We start from the raw sequence: 21,049 nt of genomic DNA on the forward strand, positions 1-21,049 counted from the left end.
TAGATTACATAGGTTAATTGACCACTTCCCCTAAGTGCTTTTCAGGGTCAACACCCACTCATCCCACCCCAGGGAAGGACATCCACCACATAGTAGTCTCGCGCGTGGGAAATTAACGTCTCCTACCCCTAAACCTGCAGGAGACGGGGCCTAGGGTTTATTCGTCCTTCTCCGCGAAGACTAGAATATCTATCCATTTCTTGCCATAGAAAGGTAGCAAATTCTCTTCAGTTTTTTTAAGACCTGGAGTATTGGTCCGGCCGGGGCTCGAACCCTCGACTTCCCGCGCAACACAATCCGGCGCACTACCCACTTGAGCTATATTCTGCGTGCCTGATCGCATCTTAGAACAGATAATGTCCGCAGACAAATATACGTGCATATTTACGCGCCAAATAGGGGATATTGTTTATTTAACAGTTATTCATCAAAGTGGGGGTGAATAGCGCTTGTTATTCACTTTCAACTATAGCCAAGCATTGCACTCGAAAAGCACTATTTACTTATATTTTATATACTTATAATACCAATGATATTAATACGTTTTATCTAAATGTGTATATGAGACTAGTAAAATATGAGTGTTATACGGCAAGAGCTAAAAGATAACTTTTTCATCAAGAGAATATTTAACAACTATTCACCGAAGTGGAGGTGGTTAGTGGTGGATATTTACCAAACCATGAAGCGGAGAGGTAAATGTCCACCGCTAACCACCGACACAGAGGTGAATAGTTGTTTTAGTATATACTAAAACAGTGAGATAATATGCACCACCAAAAATTGATTTTAATTCATATATTCCAGCAAGGATTGCAAGTTCACGCGCGGATGTGAACAAGTGAGGTTAGGCAAGATTAATATGCATTGGTAAACAAAACCTTTCTCATTGGTATTTATCGATAAACTCCGGGTTAAAAACTTACACCATTACCTTTAAACATGGCCAAACCAAATTTAGTCGCTTCCTTTGTGTTTTCAGGGACTGCTTCGTCGTTAATTTGAGTGATTTCTTCGCTTGACACGGATTCAAACCGGGACGCCATTTTTCGCGAGTTGCTCAGCGGTAAATAGCAAAGGATATTCGGAGTTTGACTAGCCAACCAGAGCGCGCCTTCAACGCTATCCACTGTTTTAGTATATACTAATAACTGTTTATATTTTCTTTATTTTGATGTAATGAATCAGTCGGTTTTTTTTTAATCCATAAAATTTGTTTTTGTTTCGTTTACACACAAGACTGATACTAATTAAACACGGCGTCTTATTCTAAATTTCAGGGCCAAAAAGTAAACGAAGGAATACTACGGTAACCGGTCGTTTCGCCAACGTTTCAATTCGCCAACGACCCATTCGCCAACCTGTAGAGTCGTTTGGCCGATTCTCTGGATCTTAAACCTGCAGGAAATGCTAATCGACGATCCGACTTGTGGGAACTAAGGAACTCAACAAAAACCACAACGAAAAACGGCTCGGGCGAATTGACATATATGGGTTGGCGAACTAACAGTAGAAGTTGGCGAATCAACCGTGTCCTGCACACTGCTAGGAACAGCAATGTAGATATCGACTTTGCTGATCCTTACAGCAAACAGGACATGTGTCATATACGAACTAGTTGTAGAACGAGTTTCTCTAGACTTTTCCTGAAAGATTCCTTCTAATCTCTCCTTCGAGAACCACAATATAAAAGATAGGTCACCGTGCTTGCTAAAGAAATATGATGGGCCAATATTACCCAATCTATGCCTGTACTGGCACTAATTGCGCAGTAGGTCAAGGTACTTTTATGGTCTCAGATGATGAGCTATAGCAAGTTAAGAAGAATTTTGTTCTTTAACAACTATCACGACTTGTAAGTTACTTAAAACTTGTTACTTGGTATGAGCTTGAGGTCTTAGCAGTAAGGACTGAGCGCATTGAGATCTACACAAAAACAACCGCTAATATTTCTCAGTACGGCTCGAGCAAGCGAAGTTAGTGGGAGGTTTATTATGTGCAACTCGGAGCAAACTTTTCTATTCTGAATTTGCCGGCTATCCCAAATAAAAATTCACTACACTTTTAAAAAGAATACAATTTTTTTAAAAAAGAAATTGATACCAAGTTATGTCACTAAAAGGGAAACTATTGGTTGCACCCTTTTACATTCTTGCACTCAAGATAGTTCGTCTTTTCATTAATAAAACTCAAGAAATATATAAAAAATGATATTCCAAAGCCTTATGTTCCAGCTTTCTTTGTAGAGTTGCTTTTAAAATCAACAAATATTAAAAAGGTCAAGTCAAATATACAAGGAAAATAAAAGTGATCTGGCAGGGCCGGCAGAAATATTCATTACTCCATACTTTCCTGTATTAGAATTTGCTTACACTGCAAGATCGTCAACATTAGCGTATTGATGATGCTCGTAATTTTTAAAGTTTATCAACCCCTGTAAAAAAGGAAAGAAAACAATAAGAAATTGCGTTATTGCGATGCTTAGTTTATGACAATCATTCCATGAGCGAGTGTTGGATATGGAATGGTACTCAGCTAAGCCAAAGAGGCTCGTAGCGCTCAGTTCGCTATTGCCAATCTCGTATCCAATAAGCGCGACTGGAATATATTTCTTTATAGTTTTCTTACCAAAATTTTTTAACTCTTTAATTCTCTTCAAATTTAGGCAACCGGAAGTCAATGTTACCTCCGACCGCCAAAACGGAAGAACTTGAGTCACATGACAAATGCATCGCTTTACGACCGAAACTAAATGAAAATTCATCGCTGAGTAATATTAACAGCCGGACCTGAATATTCACACGAGACAAAGTAACTTCCGATCCAAGAAGTGTTTTAAGGGTACGAGATACAATAGCTACGAGACAAGAGGGTCTGAATGGGGTTTAGTGTTTAGTGTTATTTGCCCATGTTTTTTAGAGTTTACTGTTAAATTAGCCATTTTTAATGTTTACTGTTCTTGAAAAAAATATTGTTTACTGTTTGAAAGGAGATCCCAAAGTTATTTTAGTATTTTAAAATTTCATCTGCTCTTTTAAATTCTAAAGGAAAATCAAGAAAATCACTCGCGAACAGTGAGCCAAAGCTGAAATGCTCTTGTCTTCATTCTGGGGAGTACTGGGACGAAGCAATGTTTACGAATGTAAATGCTTATATTAAAAACACAGTCGCTGAAGTAAGGCAGCACTATAAAATTACTAAAAAGGCAGCAACAAATGGCCCTGAAGGAACTATTTCTAGAAAAACACAGGAGTCAATAGGGACTTTAAGATGGCACACTACGGTCGGTTGGGACGGTTGGAAGCGTACACGGGTGGCCTGGGACCAGGACAGTGAAAAGGCGCGAGGAATTTATTTATTCATTTATTTTATTTTCCTAGTACTTGCTCTCCATCTATGCAATGACTCTTAGCGAGAAATAACTACCCATTCCACCCCAGGGGAGGACATCCATCACACAGTTATCTCGTGCGTGGGAAATGAACGTCTCCTGCCCCTAGCTTTGCAGGAGACGGAACCTCCATTTATTCGTCCCTATCCAAGAAGACTAGAATATCTAACCATTTCTTGATGTTATAGAAAGGTAGCATATTCTTCTCAATTATTAAGACCCGGAGTGTTGCTCGACCTCCCGCTCAACAGTCCAGCGCTCTATCCATTGAGCTAACCGGGAAGCGGTTATTTCACCATAAGTTCGGGGAAAAAGACAGAGGAAGGTGAAGTCAAGATGCTAAACTCACTCATAATTTCTTTCGCAGAAGGCGCGGTTAGTGAAGAAGAGTTTTTATTTTAATACTAAGAATACGAATCAGTAAATTCCTTTTATCCGTATTGGGAATTTGAGCCATTTTTTTACAATTTGCTGCTATTTATGAAAGGGTCAACAAGCTGAAAGAAAAGCGAACTGAACTTTCAAACACTATACCAGAATGACTTTCCACACGGAAGAAGAATTTCATGTGAACGAAGTTAGTCCCCACAGTAGGAAAATTTATCATTTACCATATGCGAATAAAATTGCGTGCAAATTGGCTGTACACAAGTAAAAATAGAATCAACAAGCTGAAAGAAAACGAAACAGAACTTTCAAATGCAAGACACGACACTACACCACTCTACCAGAATGCTTTTTCCACACAAAAAAAGAAATTCACCTGAAAGAAATAACACCAACAGGAAGAAAATGTATGGCTAACAAAACGCGAATCAAACAGCCTGCAAACTGGCTACAAACAGCGGAAAAAAAATGGAGTTTTAGTGGGAATGATTCTTACAGTCTTTACAACAACGAGAAATCATGGGAAAACAGACCGTCTCAGAGGCACGACGGTGGCATCTCATTGGTATTTTTGTTGCTTGACACATTCCCAACCGTCGCAGCCAACCGTACTCCACAATCTCAAAGTCCCTATTGGTGATTCTCGAACGAGGTATGGAACAGCTACGAGATAACGTGAAGAATGTAAAAGAGGAGTATCTTGGTAACATTGACCTGCGTACGTTGCTAACAACTCAGGTGGAGAACCTTGCAGTCTCCCACTTCAAAAACGAGACTTTCAATTCTCTTCAGTACGCTCAAGACTTTGGAACAATTTCAAAGGAATCTTTAAAGAGAACAACGAAGTGGGGTGCGAAATACTTCACCCATGAGAAGTCTTATTATCCGGTGCCTAAATCCAGTGTGGATTTACGGGATGTAGATCTCATGAAACCTCCTCAAGCTGGTAACGTTGATCCCAAGATTGAGGCAGCCATGAAGGAATTGGTTGACAGGTATCGACCTGTCAGGCAAAGGACGGTAAGAAGCGAAACAACAAAAGACAAAGCGGGAGCCCTGCCGCCAGCTGTATATTCTAGTATGCCATTGTGTACTGCAGTAACATTCCAAGAGGATGTTCAAGACAATCCAGGGAAAGGCAATGAAGAACGAGTCGACCAGGATACAGATATACCACGAGCTATAGACGAAGTACCGAGAATCACCTTTGTTGACGAAAGTATGCTCGGAGTTGTCGCAGTTGATGACGTGACAGACCTCCCCGAGCAAGAGGATGAATTCGACACTGATTCGGAAGGCGATGCGGACAATGATACAGACATAGCGCTCAGCAGATTTGGTCGCGCCATCCGTGCTCATTTCTGCCTTAATCTCTAGAAACAGCTGGGACTATCAGCGCAATCTGGACTATTCAGGTTTGAAATATAATTAAATGTCTTTGGGCAGGATGGAGTGACATGTCTGTCATTTTTGTTGATCATTATACATTGTGAGTACTGTAGCCGATCTTATTGGTAAAAGAAATATTCTGATATTGCATTCATTACTAGTGAAATTTAAACACCCATTTATGTTAACTTTATCTCTTTTTGTTTAAAGTGCAGATATCTTAAATGGGACCATCTCACAAAGCTAACCAATCATATTGACGTGTTCATACAACGGAAGACAATCCGTAAAATTGGTTAATTTTACTGTTTATTTCGATATTCTATCCGGCATGGGCTGTTTGATTTGAATATCGTAATCTGATTTGTTAATGATATGTTCTCTCTAAGTGGTCACGGTTAGTGTATCCTCGCTGTAAAAGCGCTTTAAGAATAGATCTGTTATGGATTATATAGTTTTAGTGTTATCGAAGTACCCGCATTCAGACACCTCAGACAAGCATTTAAGTAACTGATTTTCAGCTTATCGACAAGCGCAAATGTTGTGTACAAACTTACCGAGACAAGTATTCGGTTAAATTTAATAACATTTAAGCCTATTCAAAGCGTTTTGCATATTTAAAAATGTTTTTCTGTGCGGTAGGGAACGGAGAAAACTCATATTATGGCTGCTCGAACAGACTTCAAAGGTGGGCTTTTGTAATTAAAGGTCCTGGTATAGCGTTGAAATTTCAGCGAAAATTGTGCAATTGTGAAGGTACAGGTAACCAGCTGTTCTTTCTGTTGTGATATTGTTACACTTTTATAACACCATAAAACGTTACTCTCAGGAGCAAATTTTCAATTTGAAGATAGGTACCATTCAATAGTTTCATATCGTAGACGAAGCTCGAGGAAAACTGTGAACTTCGAGGGACAGATAATGTCAAAGGACAAATTTAAGAGCATATTTTCGCACCAAACGGAGACTTACTGTTTATTACCCATCAAACATTTTGCAACGCCTAGCAATAATTTTTTTTTGTTTCTTGCGTGGGATGTCTAAACCTGTGTACTTTTCAGTGTTCTCTGGTACGGCTTTATAAGACACTTACTCATCGGTAATAACAACTTCACGCTCTTTAAACTTGAACTAAATTTTAAAAGAACACTTTTATCGTAATTTATAGGAGTAAGATTTGAAAATCTGGGAAAGTCACTCAGGATATATGTCGGAATATTCCACAGTTTTATCTGGGGGCATAGTTGAGACCAATTAGGTGCGAGCAAAATATTTGATGGATCATAAGAGCTGATGACCGGAGCTGAGGCAACCAATCAGAACACCAGAATGAAAATTTACTTATATACATTACACTATACTTTGTAAAGCTTTCGATTGTGCCTTAATTTTTTGGGCTAGTTCTAGCCCTAGAAAGAGAGCATCTTGCCAATACAATCCCTTTATTTAGATGATTTACTGTATTCTACGTTTCGAAGTAACTTTCGAAGGTGGTAGATTGGAATATTCACATTTTAAAAAGAAAGAATACACTACGGAGAGTGTCTCTTTGTAAAATTTCTTTGTTTACCTTCTGCCTTTCCATTTTTTTAAGTTCATTCCTTAAATGCTCAAAAGATGGTCTCGCGTTAGGGTCATTTTTCCAACAGTTTGTCATTATGTCATACCTAAAACAGAAAGATATCATGAGCATTTAAGCATTGGCTGAGGCGTTATTATTAACTCAGAAAATATTGGGTTTTTTTTTAACAATGTCCAAATAGAATGTAGATCAGGAACGATTAAACTGTTTAGCGTCAAATTTAAAGGTTTTAAAATCAAGGATACAAGGCCAAACGAAACAAAATCGTGATAATATACTTATTGCATCATTTCCCTTCGGTAGACTGGTTCAACATGCTAAAATGGTCTAATCTAAGACTAGGCACGCAGATCAAAAATAAAAAAAACAAAAAAGAAAATAATATTTAACAAAAGAAAACTCCAACACGATATTATCATACAACTTATCGTCCACATGTTGGGGTTTAGGCATTCTGTATCCCTCTTGAAGGGAGTGTGCGATTTTCCTTCCATCCATCCTTGGATATGGTGAACCTCCTGAAATAAGGCAGCTAGTGTTTATATCATTCAATATGAAAGGCTCTGTCGATGTAACAATATTTTCATAGAACACTATCAAGTCCATCGACGATAGTAATCTAAATGAGAAAGCCGAGTTCCCTCAGGTAATGTTGCACCCTGCTAAATTCACGACTTCTTGTCACCTCAATTGCTGAAGCTAAAAATGTACGGCTTGTCTCTCAGTCTTACAACTTACCAATTGTGAAAATCTCATAGAGGAGAACTCCGTAGCTCCACCTGCAAAGCGAAAGAACTGAATTGAGGGGAAAAAAAACTTTCTTGTCTCCAAAAAAGGAATTCGAACTACTTTGGCAAGACTTCATGGCAGATGCCATGTACTTAATGGGAGTTGGTTCCTGACCATTACTCATAATTTAGGAGTTAGTCCTGGAGCATCTGTAATCCGGTGGGAATTTTGTGATAAAAGCAAGCCACCAATTTAGACATGTTAAAGGGACACTGAGGAACATGTAAAATGTAGTCGGAAATTTTGTGACTAGCACCACCGACTGCTGTGATGAGTTTGAATTGTGACCTCAAAGTTCCAGCATGAAAACGAGGCTAGACCTTGAAATGCCTTTAAGGTCATTAATGACAGCGAATCGTTACCAAAGTGATTTATATTCCGTATTAAATTATATCTGACACATCTAAGTGACTTTTTTACACCATGAACCGCAACGATGGGTTTAAATTGTGGCGATTATGTTCCAACATGGAAACGAGGCTGTCCCCCAAAATGTTTTAAGAGCGTTGTTAAGAGCAAAAAGTTGATACCAAAGTTACTTAATCTTCATTTTTAAGTGTATCTGACACACTAAAGAAAACTTTAAGTGTTAAACCTGGTGTAATATAGATTGGAAAATGCATCAACTTATTTTGATTCCTGTAAAATAAATACATTGACCCGGTTGAAATCAACAAAATATGCAGGTATTACATTACAAGGGCCAGACGCTATGGCAAAGGCATCCTAATCATTGACCTCTTCCCTCCTTCTTCTTTTTCTCCGTTGTCGTCAAAAGGCTTAACGTTGCCCTCTTTGATGTTAGCAAAGAGCTCATGCCCATCTTAGTGGAACATCTCTTTTTGGCAGAGCCACATTTGACAACATGCAAGACTGCATGTCTCATCAGTGGAATCACTTACACGAAAATAAACACAGTATTCCATACACTTTAGCCTTTATTGTTATAAAGTGTATAATTATGACCTCCTCCAGCAATGCAGCTTGCAGTGGAGGTAGTCTTTGGGCTTGTTTCTACCACAAAAGTGATCACCACAGAAAAGTGCGTCTTTGGCTGGTATCGCTGGCAAACTAGATTCAGCAAACGTATTTCATGCAGGGTACATGGTTCTACCCAGATCTCTCAGTCCTGTTAGTCTATCCTCGTCAGATTCGAGGACCGCTTTCCAGCGGGCCAGCTTCCCTTTACCAGCGAAGCTTCTGGTAATAAAGGCTCCAATTCAGGCATAAAACCTAAGAAATGCTGCAACTCTAGCAGGTCTTACAGCACGGACGATAGGACTCAGCAGTATTGAATGCGCCGCCCTTTTTCTGAGAGGTGAATGCCTCGAGAGTTGGTAAATGAAGTGCATAGCCATCCGTTGGAACTACCCAAATAAATCGCATCATTGTCTTTATTACTCTCATGTATTGACGTATAACCCTAAACAACGGAATTATGGCTTACTGAACATAAACCACCTCCATCTCCTCGTCCAGCAAGTGCTCGGTCCACTCATCTTGCCGACCGCGCCTATTTTTCGCAACTGGGTCATTATGCAATAACCCTAAACAACGGTTAGCTCAATTGGTTAGAGCGCTGGACTGTTGTGCGGGAGGTTGAGGTCGATGGTTCGAGCCTCGGCCGGACCAACACTTAAGATCTTAAAATAACTGAGGAGAATGCGCTACCTTTCTATAATATCGAGAAATGGATAGACATTCTAGTCTTCTCGGATAAGGACGAATAAACCGTAGGTCCCGTCTCCTGCATCTATTAAATAGTTAATTTGGTTAGTCAGGGGACGTTAAAGAACCCACTCACGAGATTACTGTGATGTAGTCTGGCCTGTTTACAGGGAATTGGGGAGAGGGGGCGTCTTCAAATAAGTTTCCTTCCATTGTTTGTAAACTGCTGATGCAGTCCGGCCAAAGTCCCCCGAAAAGTGTTGTGATGCGCATTTGATCATATCCACATGTTAATTTGCGCAATATAAATATTAAATTATTAGTATTATTTTTATATTTTATAGATCAATTTCTATAGCGCATTTCCATGTAAATGCTCTAATGCGCTTTACAACACTGTGCGGGGGACTTTTCCAGACTGCCGGCGGCAGTTTACAATTAATAAAGGAGAAATTTTTACAGACGCCCCCTCCCCCCTTCCCAGTAAACAGGCCAGACCACATCACAGTAATCTCGTGATGTGGGTTCTTTAACGTCCCTTGCCGAAATTAACTAATTGATAGGTGCAGGAGACGGGACCTCCGGCTTTACGTCCTATCCGAGAAGACGAAGCAATGTGAGTGAAGCGTCTTGCTTAAGGACACAACGTCAAGCCCCAGCCAGGACTTGAACCCGGGCCATCTGACCTAGAGTCCAGCGCACTGACCACTGGACTACTCACGCCTCACGTGATAATATTATTATTATTATTATTATGCAATCTGCCGGAATGTACTATTATATGCTGCAGATCCTGACGAGGCATTTTCAACTTCTTTGCTGGTGCGTAGATCTTCATGTCGAGCGACATGACCGTCTTCCCAGATGTAACTACTAACATCGTCTTGATATTCCGGGGTTGCGTTTGATCATTCAGTGAGGTGATCCACTCGCGCAATCGTGCAGTCATTAGAGTTGGTGTTGCTGCCCGTGTCACAGGTATTTTATCAGCGATGAGCGAGTTGTATGGAAACCATATCGGTCCATCTGTACTGTTTCCACGCTGATTTTTCAACCCTAAATACCCATGATATCGCTCTTTGTTCTGTTGCCTGCATTCCTTCAGTTGTAGCTATCGGCGGTCAAACTATGCCCAAGAAGCGATAAAAAATCGTACACCTGACTCGTTCCAATGTTCATTCTAAGCAAAGAGACCAAACCGTGGGTAAAGAGGCCCGACGGGCGTAGGACTTTCAAGAAGGTTGAAACTGATTCGGGAAGCTCTCTAATCTAGCGTCTCCGATCTGCTCACGCGTGGGTGGAAAGACTCGTCTCTCGCAATGATCATGTGAGAGGCCAGCCGCGGTGAAAGGGATGTTTACCCTAGAGTTCACGGGTCAAACTGGTTTAATCATGCAGCCGTTGGTTAAAACCGAAAAAGGAAATTTAGTAGAAAATTTGTCCCCATGAAAAACAAGTCGAGAATGAGACAAATATTTTACCCATTGTTCACGTGCATTGTTCACGTCCAAGTGTTCACGTGCCTATTGGGAAACGGGAAAAGAAAACACTATGCGCAGTACATTTTTCTGAAATTACTACCACAAAAAAAGCCTTAGAGAAAGTAAATCATTTGTATAACTTATTTTCGAAGAAAAGGGATCGGTGCATATCAAGTTTTACTCAGAAATCAAAATGAAAATACAAAACTAGCGTAGTTTTTACGTGTTTGTCTAAACACGACTGTAGACTTGTTACCTGGAAACGGTGAATGAGAAACAAGACGAAAGTGACCAAGAAATATTTGGAGACAGACTATTGTATTCAAAACAGTTCTTGGTGACTGTTAGAAACAAAAGACGTTTGAACCTTTTACGTCTGCGAAACCCGCGCAGTAGATTACTAGACTAATGTCCATGCTTAGCCTCGTTGTTTACTTGAGAAAATTGCGTAGCTCTATTGGATAATTTTAAAAGTTGTACGTTTTGACACAAAATCTTCAATTACATAACACTTTAGGGACATGTCATAGTTGAATATAATATTTACTGGGCTGTGCAAACGTCAAATTGTCGCTAAGCCTCACTTGAAGTAATAAAGTTCGATTTCACTTTTTAGCAATAATTCGCATCGTTTCAGAGAATCGGAATGCCGTTGACTCGAAAGCTTATTCCGTCGTTTTTAAGACTTTGATATCCATTATGTTCCGAACAGAGTATTCGATGGCATATTCAGTTTTCACTTTGAGCTCAAGAAGGTCTAACGCAGGCGGAAATGTACGGAAAATCCAACTTTAAAATTTTGAAAGGCGGCCGCTCGGACTTCAGTTTGATCATTTATTGAGAAAGTGTTAGTGCTACTTAGCATGGGGAGATAGGGGGAAAGCGTCTCTCACACCTGAAAATCGCGCTACGCGGGTGTCCATGTGTTCACTTACAGGGGAGTTGTCCGGAAAACTTGAACAACGAGTGATTACATATTTAAGGATAACGAAATAACCTAAAAAAAAAATAGCGCGTGGTGACCCCTATTTTTAATGACACCGAACAAAAGGAAAAAGTCTGTAAAACACATGGTTAATTTTTCATTCAGTGCAAAAACTGATTTGCCAGTATATTTGGGTGTGCAAGTGGGAGTTGAGAAAGGTCTTAAGGCAGTCATTTTGATGATTAAAACTTAAATTACCTTATTCTGAGGATCGTATCTGCTTGTTATTTTAAAGATTTTTACATAAACTAATACTTTAGATTTAAAAAAATCAAATTCAAGAGGAATTAACTGGAAAATTTCATTTTTCTACACCTTTTAAAAAAATGCAATGTCAGCAAACCATTTATAACTACGTAAAGGACTCTGGTGATGATCCTTTGCGAGAAAGTTAAAGTCTTTAATATTTGCCTGGTGCCGTCAACACTACCACCTCCCAACTAGTATCTATTGGAAGCAGAGGTTCGATTTCTGTCGACGTCTGACCGTTTTCGAGCTTCTCTTTTTGCAATTGTTTATGTTGCAGTGCACCTGCGAGGATCATTTATCTACTTGATTTTGATTCAAAGGCGAAATGAAATTTATTTCGTTGAAAAATTTTGATAAGCTTAAGAACTGCAATTAGGTCGTCCTTTTACTCACACATCACTTTTTGTGGAATATCTTCCGTACAGCAACGCCTCAATGGCAGTCCATTTTACAGGGAGACGCCCCTGAATAAGAAAAAATATAAGAAGTTGAAGGAGTCAATTCTCCATATGACGAGATAAATGCACGAGAAGTTCTGAAAACTAAAATAGTTTACAGAGCTTGTTTACTATTAACGGTCAGTCGAGTGTAACGTCCTTACGCATAAATCGAGGATCACAAGAAGGTAAGTCGCTAAAAGCTATTTTTACCCCGGATTTTCTGTCGTAAATGTTTTCCTCTTGCACATCTCTGGCCATTCCAAAGTCTGTCACTTTGCATGTTTCTCCTTCTCCAACCAACACATTACGACCGCAAGGTCACGATGAACAACCTTTGACAAGAAGAGAATGTTGCGTTTTACAATCTCTAAAGAATGCAGAGTTGACACGCATCCCATCATTAGGCATTGAGTCTAGGAGTCAATAAAAATGGAAGTTTACTTTGTGCATAAACCCCCTTCAGGCGGCTAGTACATCGGTTAATAATTTCTCAAGGCAATCTCTCAGTTAGGACATTATCAGCCCAAATACCAGCAAGTCAGAAGAGGATTTTTTTTTCACTTTTACAGTCAAACTAAGTGAAGCGCACCCCTCAAGATTACATTAATGAATCGATCATTTGGATATTGAACTCGCCAGTCGTTTCAAGAATGCAATAATGAATTGATTATTTGATTATTGAACCCACTAGCCGTTTCACGAATGCAATAATGCATTGATTATTTGAATATTGAACCCGAAAGCCGTATCCGTTTTGAAAAGGCGTAGATCATTGTTCAAATTAGAAGTCCATTTCTGATGTCCAACAAGACTGTTCTATTTGACGACGAATCCTGAAAATGAACAAACTGCACTGTAAAAACACTGCGAAACAGTCGATCGCAAATAGTAACGAAATTAAAAAAAAGTCTAGCGATGGCTTCGCCCGTAAACTATTTTTTCGACCTTGAATACGCACAAGAATTTCTACAAGTTCGTCAAGATGTAAATAGGCGAAAAAGCTCTCGATAACATTCCATTTACAACATTTACAAGAAGTTCTACACAACATTCGAACTCACCTTTCCCGCCAAGTCTGACGCCATGTTGAAATAGTTCCGATCCATCATCACGTGTTCGGATAATCCAATCAGAAATGGACTTCTGATTTGAACAATGATCCGCGCGTTTTCAAAACGAATACGGCTATCGGGTTCAATATTCAAATAATCAATCCATTATTGCATTCTTGAAACGGTTAGCGCGTTCCATGTTCAAATATTCAATTCGTTATTGCGCTCCTGAAACGATTAGCGGGTTCAATATTCAAATAATCAAATCATTAATGTAATCCTGAGGGGTACGCTTCAATAAGTTTGACTGTAAACCCTCCAATAAATTTTCATATTGCTTGTTGCGAGCAAATTTGTTTACTTTTTTTTCGTACTTTCTGAAGAAGCATTTAAGTCAGCTTTTTAATGTGAATAGTGACTGTTACTGGATTATTCCGCAAGACGAGAACATTTTCGCCTCACGGTGTGACGTCAGTCATACAAGGAAGTTTTAGTATGGAAGGAAAAATCACTGACTCACTCTCTCACCCATTCCATTAAAAAAGTTCTTAGACAAATAAATAATAATAAATAATAATAAGTAATAATAATAAAAATAAATCACGCACTAAGCCCTGGATCAACGCGTTATCCTCTGCCACCGCTGCTAAGTTTGCTTCTATCCCCAGGGTCACCCCACTGTCTTTTGTTCAAGTATCTGGGGAGGTGGGGGGACGTACAAAGTCCGTAACTTTTGCCTTAGTGCATGGAGTTATCAAAGTAATTCACTATCTGGCTAGTTTTTCCTTCTTTATGCTCCATCCTTGATCAAAATACACCCTTAAAACCTCAAAAAAAAAGAGGAAAGGCCAGGAAGAAAACTAAATTTGGAAGAAGGGGGCTAAAAAATTCGACGATGAAAATAATCCCTACGATCGACATGTGCAAACTATTTTGTTGGACCGAACGCTATCATCAAAGTGGTTTTTCTTTTCTTTTTGCTTTTTATTTTCGAGTTTCTATTTAGCTACCATCTGGCCACATTTTACACATGTTTGGCAGCTATTCGCCATGTTTTGATGTTTCACTCGGGAACTATTTCGCTCGCTAGTCGTCAATCTGATTAACTTAACGCGCCCTAAATGTTATAACTTGCTTGGGTAAAGTTGAGTTTTTGTCCAATTTCAGCATCAGTGCGGCCATAATTCTTCGATATTTTTGTCACTGTTTGGTCGTCAATTTATCTGACTTTTAAATTAACGTTTTCTTGAAACATTATCTTGTGTTATTTTTACGCATATTGTTTACAAGGTTCCAAGTTTTGGTGCTCTAGTCAAGTGATCATCGAAGGGTTCGTCACGCGCTACTTGAAAGAGATTGCAAAGACAAAGTTCTCACTATTTTATTGGAATGAAGTAGTAAAATTAATATGAAAAAGGTGAATAGGCGTTCCTGGCGAAGCCTATCCCAAAGTCGATAAAAACGTGACGAGGGTCAGAATCTTCGTAGAAGTCCCCGTTTTATTCTGAAAACAAGCAGTTAATGGCTAACATCACAATGCTGCTGAGGTTGCGAAAGTTACCAACATACCGACAAACCGCCTAAAATAACTAACAAGGCGCGACTAAACCGAAAAAAAACGCTAAGAAAAAACAACAAAGCCTACCGATTATCGACGTTTGGTAAAAGATCCGGAGGCGGACAAAGGTGAAGTTAAACAATTTCGGAAAGATAAAAACATAGTTAATCGAGGGGAAGTGTTTTTAGTATGTATGCCCGGATGTCGGGTGAGAAACAGTTGTTCAATGAGGGCGTTGAGCGCAGGCCTCAACAAAAGGTGAAACTCTTAAACCGGCTCGGTCCGCTGGGTTTGTTTCTTCTGGGCAGAAATAAATGGAAGACAAATAAGGAATAAAGAGGGGTTACTGCGTTACAACTTTCCAGTGATTTTGCACAACATGACGTAAAATAACCAGTTGAATCGCACAAAAATTAATGGGTGGGTTATAATAAGTAATAGCCGGTGCCTTATTTTACAACGACGTTGATGAATTTTGAAAGAGTGATTACATTACTCACTGGTATCGATGACAAATAAGACATTCCATCAGCAATTTGCCAAGCAAACCTTGTCAGCTGCTGTGACGTAAGATTTGTTTGTGGTTTTATATCAGGGTCTTTGAAGTAAGTATCATTCAATCCCCGGCTTTTCCTCAGGTAACCCAGCAGATCTCCACAGGGAACGTATTCGATCAACACTAACAAAGGCCCTAACACCAGGTGAAAATATGATTTCAGTCATTCAGAAGATTCAACGCACCTCGTCGATTTAGCATAATGTAACTGCCACTCGAAAATGTTACAAAAATAGATAAACGAACTAAACAAACAAATACTAGAATCGGCAATTGTGTAATTTAGCTGTGCAATTAAAGGACACCTTGAAACCCGAGAGTAAAAGAACAAAGTGCAGACGAAATATCACTCTAGACAGTGGGGAATTGTTACAATTTGTTTTTTCAATAAGATTAAAATTTTTATAACATATAGGAAAATTATTCGCACATGAGAAGATCTATCGTTGCTTTGTTGTTTGCTTTAATTGGTCCTGTGAAATGACTTCTTCCATAAAATACCAGTAAAAAATGGATGGTAATAGTCACCCCGAATCGTTTTTTTAATGTCTATTTATTTTAAATTTTTGTGCCGTTTACTTCGGCGTCGGCAAATATTTCTACAAGGTTGTCCGTCTTTCAACTTTGCGAACTGGGAGCCAGATTTCTATTTCGGAAGATTTTTCTCCTCTTTTTTCCATCTCGACAAGTTCTTCTTCATTTTTTCAAGTGTGCCGATTTTAAAATTTGGAAGTTTTTGATTGTCTGTATCTCAGAAATTTGTAACTTTTTTTACTAGGTGAATTTTTTACTCCGACATGACGAGGTGTCGCGACTAGAATTACCTTGTTTGAATTCAAATAACATTTAGTTCAATTTGTACGCTTTACGTACCTATGATTGACATCGTGTGATAATTCGAGACCTCCTGGTGTTTGTTGTTATTTTGGTTTTTGGTTTAGTCGCCATTTTCTTTTCGTTCAATGTAAAGTTTCGTTGGAATCAAATACAGTTCTTACACATCGAAGAACGTTTGGTTAGTGTAGTGATTACTTTAGGTGACACGAGGATTGCTGAGCGTACCACTACATTATGCGTCTTTTCATCGTCTATAAACTGACTTACGATAGTTTTCGATCAAGGAACGCGCTATAATTTCTACAGCTATTGGAAACATTTAAATTACACCAAATTATTTCGCTTGAATAGCCCTGCCCTAGAAGAAAAATAACACGTTCTGGTCTTTACACATAACTGTCCCTGTAATCTTATAGTAGCTGTTAAGAGTACGTAAGTCAATATATATTTCTGAAGGGAATAATTTTTCTTATTTACCAGATTTCGTGACGCATCCCAGGAGTTTGACGACATAAGGATGAGGTTTAAGTTGTTTCATCAATTCAAGCTCAGACTGTAACTGCTTCTTGTCTGATTCAGAAGCGTGGTCTGTAAGAAACCCAAAACTCATTAAATTTCATAACAAACTGCTGCATAAGAATCTAGATTTACAGCATGAGACATATCTCCTCAGAATGCTGCTGTGCAATTAGAGGCAAGTTTCCAAAGGTTCAAATCCTCACCAAAGAGTTGAAAACTTACTAACAAGTGCATAGAGCAATTTTAAAATTTAGAGACAACGTCAGTGAATACTGCAACAGTAGGTTCACTTTGCTAGATGGTTTAGAAGGGAATACGCGCGGACATTTCGCTTAGAAGAAAAATACGAGAAATGAGCTTAAAGCAAAGCTGATGAGCTTTGAGGTTCTTTGTTTTTTCAAAGAAAAAAAAAAGTCAAGCCTAAGAAGAGAGTGAAAAAAAACAAAGTTTGGATTGTTCAGCCCGGCCAATTTAGTTGTCCGCTCTCCATCTGTAATTTGTGCACCATACAGCGTAATCCCGAGGTATTTTGTGCGAGATCCATTGCCCTGCAATGGTTAAATGGCGTAGAAGTGAAATAACAATACGGATAAAAACAGTCACTGTGATGAACGCTAAACTAACAGCAGCAATTAAACAATACCACTGAATTGTGCCACCACAATATAAAGTAATCGATACCTTTCAACATTTTAACAGCAACTAGCGTTTTATTGGGACTTTCATGAAGCCCTGTCACCGTTGCCTTGGCAACTTGACCAAAGGCACCTTTACCCACGACCTCCTTTAAGGTCACTTTGTAACTAGCAATTTCCCAGCAGCGTGTGGATGGACTAAGAGAAGCGTATTCGCTTTTTAGTTCGGCGCAGTGTGGAGTGTTTATCAGTAAGGTTTGCGAGGTGTCTTCTGATCGAGTCATCTCATTCAATTCTGCATACTGGCTTGGTGAATGATCAATCATTTCAAGGGCAGTCTGCCGGAAAAAAGCTGATTCAATAAAAAAAATCACCTCAACTTACCATACGTCAAAATAATCTATATAAACAATCTTTTGCACTCTGAATTTAAACAATATGAAACAAAAATTAAGAAATGGACAGCATCATACTTATACTCCATAAGGTGGGTTTATTTAATTGTTTAACTTTGAGTCCAGATGAAAATTTCACAGATATTGACCTTTAGAATACATAAAAGTCCAAGCGGGCCACTAGTTACTCAGTTGAAGTACTTTCCCGTGTTACCCACGTTAAATAAAGTTCATTGATTGATTGATTGAAGCGTGTACAAGACTTACACTCGCAATGTCTCCTTCTTCCTCAGTTACTTGTTCGTATATCCTAAAACAATACCACAGACAAATGGTGTATCACACCAAGGCAATAACATGCCAGTCACATTAGAACAGTTGTAAAAACACTGAGTACTGGATTTTAGTAGAGCTCTATTCGTAATATAGTAACTCGTTGTGCATGTAAAACGGTTTGTTTGCAGTATGTTCATGGCATTCAATGAACTTGGCCTATGTTTACTTAATTTTAATTTTTTCCTCAAGGAAACCTTAGCCTGAATACTCTATGAAAGTTCAGTTGGTAATAGTTGCTTAACAAAGGACAGCTATGGTCATCAGGTGAAAACCAATAGGCCACGCAGGTCGGAGATACTTTCTCCTCTGCATTTAATAAATCTACCGCTGGCATGTAATTAACTGCGTGTTAAAAACGATTTAGTGACTAATGTAACCAACACATGCTTCATTATGCTTATGAACCGGTAGAAAAATTGGACGAGTATTTCTTGACAGTTACCTGGATTCCTAGCCATGTCCCTCGGCAGAACAAATTCGAAGTGCAAACCGAAACCGTGAAACGAACAATGATATCATTTCTTAAATTAAACATTGACGAAGAGGACTAACCATAGGTGGTGAGGAGCCAAAAGGGCACTTTTAGTCCCTTGAAACCTCACCTTTGTACTGTTGCTGTGCCTAAATTATACAAGAAAACAAAAAACAGAAAAAAGGAAAATGAATAACAGAAAATTGAAGAGAAAAGGCTACACAAAGAAACAAGAAATTAAAAAAGGACACGAGAAACGCAGAACAAAAGGAAAATACAAAGATACGTGGTTTATTAGCTTCTTTTAATTTCTTAAGAGCTGCCTTCAGGGAACTTTGGTGGACACATACTTAATATCAGAATAAAAAAAATTTCAGCAGTACCTACAGGTGAGTCGTTCTTGTTGTTGTTTATTTTTTTGACAAATAAAAACGCGTACACAATTGAAAATGTGCTAAGTGCTCAAGATTTTGTAACATTTACCTTTATTGGTTGCTTTGGAGCACTTTCTTCTTTTCCGTACAAACCAAGCTAAGATCAAAGCAATTACAGCACAAAATAAAACTGATCCGAACAGTGCGCCAACAGTGATCCCTGTGGTACCTTAATGTGAAAAATTTGGAAGTAATTGTTACGAGACAAATACAAGGTAAATTAATCCATTAGTTTCCTTAACCAATGACAGCACTTTATCCCTATATGATTCACCTATAAAGAAGTGACTGATCAAGAACCTTGGCCAATGAAAAGGTGATCCCTTGTTAAATCACAGACTACAGATACAGGATTGAATAAAACTAACGAAGGGAAACACCTATGCCACGGTTGTCTCAGGCCAGTGATAATGAAAAGACACACTGTGATTAGTCTTTGCCTATGATCTTTTATAATACAGACCCATGGCTAAGGTAAACCCTGAGAACTTTATGCTCTGATCCTTTTTTCTATTGATTAAAATCAATTTTGTTTCTGGTATAGTCCGTAGTTGTGGTGTACCTAGTTTGATAATACCTACTTAAACAAGTGCCTGTTCTGCTTTCAGCTTCTATGGTCAGTGGGAGGTTTGTAGATGCTTAAAATAAAGAAAAAGAATTTCTTTGATAGTAACTTCAATAAGGTACCAAGTTACTGCACGTGTCATTGGAACCTCACATACTACATGTACTTGCAGCGTTCTATTGACGTGTACTCATGGTATTGTTATTCACCGTGACGACGTCCATCTGAAAGAATTGGCACCAAGAGAATTCCATTTTCATCCCATGTTTAAAGAAAGTCTACAGTCCGGATACAGTCGTCAAACTCTGAAACACTACCCTGATATCCTGCCCTTTCGCTCTCTAAAGAAGGTAGTTCTGCATGTATTGAGCAAAATATTGAGTTTAAAGGAGAAGTTACTAATTTGAAATTTCCCTGACCTTGAAGAATTGTTTATTTCCCTGACTTTTCCCAGACTTGTGGCAACCATGACCTTACGCTAAGATGGGATAATCCCTTACGAAGGAATACTTGGGAAGAGCTCATGGTTATTCAAAAATGGCAAAGGAACAACAAAACTGAGTTGAAGCGAACTAAACACAAAGTATACAAATGAGTGCACACTCACAAAAATTATGAATTTACCGTCAGAGGAACTCCTAGGTCTTGATGGGCACACTACAGTTCCAGTAGAGGGTAGCACGATGAATTTTCCAAGGATCCCATCCATCACAGCAATGCCGAGCATTGCAATAACATCTCGTTCCTTTGTGGGCGTGTAAAACTTCAGTGCTAGGTCAACACTTGCATTTCCACACCTTGATATACATAGCAAACGAGGGTTTGAGTAAAGTGGGTTGTATTGCAAATCAGAAAAATTCATTTACAACAAAAAAAAATTGATCCGCAGGGTTTACAAACCTGAAAGCAATAAACTGCATACTTTTGTAGCTTGGTGTACTTGCAAAAGCCTTTCGCATCTAAATAATAACAAAGCAATTCCATGATAGCAAAAAAGAGCTTAACTGATGTTGCAGTGAGTATTATTTTTATCGTTTCCAATCGATATGATATGGCGAGACATGGGCGCCTGCGTAACGAAGGATCATTTGTATTTGTCGTAGACGTACCTTTCCTGATTATTTGCCGACAATATATGAAATGTAATTTATTTTTTTTTCCGCAGGAGTTTGCGACTGGTGAGGTAAAGAAAATTTACTCAGTGGACTCATAAAAGACTTAGGAAAGAGAAGATATGTTTATACACTGCTTGGGAAAGCGCACGATGTTGAGAATCGGCTTTGGTCTAGGGTGGCGACTGAGAATTTACCACACATGGTGTATCACTAT

At 38.8% G+C, this 21,049-nt stretch overlaps 2 protein-coding genes and 1 pseudogene across 3 annotated transcripts in view; 1 reads left to right on the forward strand and 2 right to left on the reverse strand.

Moving 5' to 3' along the window:
• Positions 1-373: 373 nt before the first annotated feature.
• LOC148726725 (tyrosine kinase receptor Cad96Ca-like) lies at positions 374-18,214 on the reverse strand (annotated as a pseudogene). Its single transcript, XR_015989615.1, has 10 exons — positions 18,181-18,214; positions 17,565-17,856; positions 16,842-16,952; positions 15,472-15,662; positions 12,572-12,693; positions 12,315-12,385; positions 7,488-7,528; positions 7,171-7,267; positions 6,738-6,834; positions 374-2,434 (listed from the first exon to the last, which is right to left on the reverse strand). The product of XR_015989615.1 is annotated as a tyrosine kinase receptor Cad96Ca-like (transcript).
• LOC148726726 (uncharacterized) lies at positions 3,930-5,155 on the forward strand. The gene is made up of 2 exons (XM_088728594.1): positions 3,930-4,042; positions 4,381-5,155. Exons 1-2 carry the CDS (start codon positions 3,930-3,932, stop codon positions 5,153-5,155), a joined length of 888 nt encoding a protein of 295 aa, XP_088584720.1.
• Positions 18,215-18,746: 532 nt separating the features above from the next.
• Positions 18,747-21,049, reverse strand: part of LOC148726727 (uncharacterized) — a 43,380-nt gene continuing 41,077 nt past the window's right edge. The window contains exons 7-11 of the mRNA XM_088726365.1: positions 20,621-20,679; positions 20,345-20,517; positions 19,737-19,793; positions 19,205-19,324; positions 18,747-18,870 (exon numbers count right to left, since the gene is read on the reverse strand). Of these exons, the coding sequence (XP_088582491.1) occupies positions 18,848-18,870; positions 19,205-19,324; positions 19,737-19,793; positions 20,345-20,517; positions 20,621-20,679 (432 nt within the window). The 3' untranslated portion in view covers positions 18,747-18,847. The remainder of the gene's footprint in view (positions 18,871-19,204; positions 19,325-19,736; positions 19,794-20,344; positions 20,518-20,620; positions 20,680-21,049) is intronic.

Source organism: Stylophora pistillata, chromosome 7 (genome assembly GCF_964205215.1).
Source record: "Stylophora pistillata chromosome 7, jaStyPist1.2, whole genome shotgun sequence".
Classification (NCBI taxonomy): domain Eukaryota; kingdom Metazoa; phylum Cnidaria; class Anthozoa; order Scleractinia; family Pocilloporidae; genus Stylophora; species Stylophora pistillata.

Coding starts and splice junctions, on each gene's coding strand:
- LOC148726726 (XM_088728594.1), top strand. CDS start 3,930: ATGACTTTCCACACGGAAGAAGAATTTCATGTGAACGAAGTTAGTCCC. Junction 4,043..4,380: donor TGCAAATTGGCTGTACACAA/GTAAAAATAGAA, acceptor CAACCGTCGCAG/CCAACCGTACTCCACAATCT.